This window comes from Sphaeroforma arctica (genome assembly GCF_001186125.1).
Source record: "Sphaeroforma arctica JP610 unplaced genomic scaffold supercont1.290, whole genome shotgun sequence".
NCBI lineage: Eukaryota > Ichthyosporea > Ichthyophonida > Sphaeroforma > Sphaeroforma arctica.
This window is the reverse complement of record NW_014040268.1, coordinates 31,614-36,241: the sequence shown is the minus strand read 5'-3', so window position 1 is coordinate 36,241 and position 4,628 is coordinate 31,614. Positions and strand designations below refer to the sequence as shown.

At 47.1% G+C, this 4,628-nt stretch overlaps 1 protein-coding gene across 1 annotated transcript; it reads right to left on the bottom strand.

Moving 5' to 3' along the window:
- Positions 1–353: 353 nt before the first annotated feature.
- On the bottom strand, positions 354–4,229 carry SARC_04875 (hypothetical protein; the record flags this gene model as incomplete). Its single annotated transcript, XM_014301278.1, has 6 exons — positions 354–519; positions 817–1,061; positions 1,922–2,024; positions 2,441–2,563; positions 2,863–3,005; positions 3,999–4,229. The coding sequence occupies 6 exons, from the start codon at positions 4,227–4,229 to the stop codon at positions 354–356; spliced, it is 1,011 nt and encodes a 336-aa protein (XP_014156753.1).
- Positions 4,230–4,628: the final 399 nt, after the last annotated feature.

Genomic DNA, 4,628 nt, shown 5'->3' with positions numbered 1-4,628 from the left:
GGACTAGAACGTTTAATAGGGTGAGATTACTAAAGCACATACATTCACAGCGGAAGGGCTTAGAACGTTTACTAGGATGAGGCTACTAAAGCACATACATTCTCATCAGAAAGGCTTAGAACGTTTACTAGGATGAGACTACCAAAGCATATACATTCACAGCAGGTGGGCTTAAAACGTTTTCTAGGATGAGGTTACTAAAGCACATACATTCACAGCAGGAGGGCTTAGAACGTTTGCTAGGATGAGGTTACTAAAGCACATACATTCACAGCAGAAGGGCTTTGAACGTTTGCTAGGATGAGGCTACTATGGCACATACATCGATACTTTAAAAGATTCCGTTCACTTCTCTATATCCGCTTTACAATAAACATGGTCTGGAAGCACGATTCCAAATTAGACGCCAAACACTTTTCCTGCAAAGATTGAAGTACCTTCAGCACAGACACCGAACGGTCCCCTAATTGGCTGTCTAGCGTATTAACGTTCTCTTTGCCTTGCAATATCCGCTTGTGGCTGTATGCGTCGATTGGTAGAAGGAGAATTTCAAGCGGTCACTGTGAGTTCGGCTATAGATCACGTAGAGACATAGGAATATAACAAACATTATATAGGCTGCAAGCATACGTGCTCTGCAAAGCAAGCTCATGCCCCAGGATCCACCCACAAAACCTCGTACACATTTTAGTTTACCCTGTTGCACAGTACACGTGTGTGTACAACAAGCGTATAACGTTTCAAACTAACGCCAACTGCCCTACGACCCCAGCATACAAGTCTACTAGCAAAACTCCTAAACTCCTAGAGCCTTACCCCGTTGCATCCCACACTGCTGCACTCAAGTGGTGCTGTGAATCGGAGTTGCACGACAACCGCACATCGCTGAAGTCGTCTAGATCATACAGTACACCACAGGCTCGGCGGGTAGGGCCTATCCCTGATACTACAGGGATCAGCGATCCTTGAGGTCTAGCTGTATGGTACTGGATTGTCTCATCAGACTGAGTGATACTGATGTTCTGCAAGCAGGCAGATACCCGAACCATGGCGGTGTGTACCTGTGAGACATCGTATGCATGTATCAGATGTAGATATACAGAATACAGACCGCATCTAGTGTCAGTTGGTGTATATATTATATATTGCACGAGGTCTCCAGTAGAGTACAGGTGGTTGTATCGAATGGTTGGCCACCCGGAATATGAACGTCATATACCTACACAAAGGCCATGATAGTGCATATTAAGTAGTCTATTCCACCTCGACACCTAGTTCATCATATGTACTACAACAAGAAGGTGTATGAAAACCCATGAACCCTATATACTTGGTAGCACTGACGTACCCAAACAAGACGAAGGCTTTACAGCATATGACGTCCGCCTGTGGCTGAGTGTACCTACCTAGCGCCCATTCGCTAACCTATAGATGCAACATCAGAGTGTGGCTGAGTGTACCTACCTTATGCCTATTCCCAACCAATACACGCAACAACAGAGTGTGGCTGAGTGTACCTACCTAGTGCCCATTCCCCAACCAATACATGCAACAACAGAGTGTGGCTGAGTGTACATACCTTATACCCATTCCCAACCAATGCATGCAACAACAGAGTGTGGCTGAGTGTACCTACCTTATTCCCATTCCCAACCAATACATGCAACAACAGAGTGTGGCTGAGTGTACATACCTTATACCCATTCCCAACCAATAAACGCAACAACAGAGTGTGGCTGAGTGTACCTACCTTATTCCCATTCCCAACCAATACATGCAACAACAGAGTGTGGCTGAGTGTACATACCTTATACCCATTCCCAACCAATAAACGCAACAACAGAGTGTGGCTGAGTGTACCTACCTTATTCCCATTCCCAACCAATACACGCAACAACAGAGTGTGGCTGAGTGTACCTACCTTGTGCCCGTTGATCATCAGAGTGTTGTAGCCACTGTGTGCTGCATTCAGAGACGAGAGGCCCAGGCCTGTAGTAACGTCTACGAAGATCGAATCCTTCCGTCTGCGATACAAGTTATTCGCACAGAGTGTGTGAGTTGTGAGTCCAATAATAAACCCGTACGTCCGTCGGCATAGTAGCGCACAAGTGTCTTAACCGATTCGATACAGAGAAGCTGGCGGCCGTTCACTCAGGGTTTAGGGTTTAGGGATTTCAGGGTTTGTAGGTCCCACGATCGTTCTAAGGTTTAGAGACACAGCCGATTGTCAACGAGAGTGCCTAAAAGAATACGCACTCATTGCATCACGCGGGAGTATCCCTACCAGTCACACCTATCCGCAGTGAACAGGTTGTTCCAGCCAGACCAAGACCTCAACCAATATCACCTCTTAACGAACACTTACCAACCCCGTGTGCACTTTTCTCACACTAACACGCGCAGGTATCAGCCCTCGGCATACCATCGTGCGCCTGCTTACCGCGCGTAGTTGTCCAGCATAATCCGCACCACATCTGCCAGGGCTTCCGCTAAACGGTATGAACCAAGGGCCGGGTGCGTTTCCGGAAACCTGTACCTGTGGCCAAACCGGTCCTCTTTTGCTCTATACGGGAGGAATGGTAGCAGGAACAAGCGGACAATTAATCTGTGCCTCCCTAGCAACAGGTAAGTAACATGGAGATATCTACTTCGTATATACTCGCTCGGCCCCATACCAGCAATACCACCTTGACCCTAACAAACCCACACCTGTGCACCACCCTACTTCGTATATACCAGCCCGACCCCGTACCAGCAATACCACCTTGACCCTAACAAACCCACGGCTGTGCACCACCCTACTTCGTATATACCAGCCCGACCCGTACCAGCCATACCACCTTGACCCTAACAAACCCACACCTGTGCACAGCCATGGTGAATCCTCTGAGCGTATCCACCACATCCAGCACGGCCCATGAAGACTCGCGTTGCATGCACTGCGCCACGGTGGTGTGCTTGATGGCAACGGACAGTCCCTCTAGCAACGAGGGATTGCCGCCTGACTGGTAGTTAAGGTGTCAGTGTGTGGTTAAAGGCAAGTACTTTAGGACTGATTGAGACAGCCACCGGTTATGGTAACGAGGGACTGCCGCCTGACTGGTAGGTGAGATAGCAGAGCAGTGTGTGGTTAAAGGCAAGTACTTAGGACTGATTGAGACAGCCACCGGTTATGGTAACGAGGGACTGCCGCCTGATTGGTAGGTGAGATAGCAGAGCAGTGTGTGGTTAAAGGCAAGTACTTTAGGACTGGTTGAGATAGCCACCGGTTATAGTAACGAAGGAATGTCGCCTGACTGGTAGGTGAGATAGCAGAGCAGTGTGTGGTTAAAGGCAAGTACCTTAGGATTGATTGAGACAGCCACCGGTCATAGTAACGAGGAATTGCAGTCTGACTGATAGTTAAGGTGCCAGTGTGTGGCTAACGACATGCACCTTATAACTGTTTTAGGCGATTTGTAAGGGTGTGATCCCTGCCCATCTCCATCCCCAGTTAAACAAAACAACTCAGTAAAGAACACACAGTAGCATCCGTTGCATGTGCATGATAATTGAGGCTGTAATATTTTTGAGATCATCACAAGTACCCTCTCATTGAAAATCTACTAGATTTTGTATATACTAAAACGTGATGAAAACCTAAAAATCTACCAGTAATATCAGAAGTCACAGCTTAGATTACACACTGTCAACGCTGAAGCGACCCCGCCATGCCCATCACCACTGACGGTATAATTTCGTTCAACCATTCATAGTGTCAAGGTCTATTGTTTACAGCATGTTCTTTTTAAGCGTCCCATTTGTCCTTAAATAGTTACATGAATAGTAACCCTCTACTGTTTATAGCATGTTCTTTTTAAACGTCTCATCTGTTCTTATATCAGCATGTTCTTTTTGATGCCCCCCGCCCATATTCGAATACCTACCCATGGATCATAACCTTGTGGTAAATTCGAATACCTACCCATGAATCGTAACCCGGTGGTCAATTCACATACCAAAATTCGGTGCACCTCTTCCTTAACCCCACTGTCGATCAGCAGTCCACTGCTGTGAAGGATAGACAGTACATTGCCTGTCTCTATTCTCGTTATGGCATCGTCTGCCCCCACTTCCTGGTTGGCCGCGTGTCCCGTTTGTTTGCCCGGGGTGTTCAGTTTGCGCCGGAGGTCTTCCTTGAGGCTCTCGTTGATTTTGACTGTGAAGTGAAAGATAGGGGATGTTTGCATGATTGACCGAATATACAAACGCGGTGACAGGTTCATATGCAATAGCCCCAGTAGTACTGAGACCCGCACACTCATAGGTATCGGAATAGTGCAACACTACAGTGTGGTAGGTCAAGACTGGCCTTATACCAAGCTAGTGGATGGATACGCCTTGTGTGGTGAGGGGTATAGGCAGCACCCATGACCGGTGAGAGTGTGGGTTTATGGAGTTAGTATATGATCCACAGTGCAACTGCGCATATACTCGCAATTGCTAGCTGCCAGCACATCCCACTTCCATACTTGCTCATATGGTAGTACTTCATTAACAATTACGCTAACCACTTCTCTAGTAGATATTTACTATACGTCAGGGATACCAAGCATAGCACTACCTACCTACACTAACCACTTCTCTAA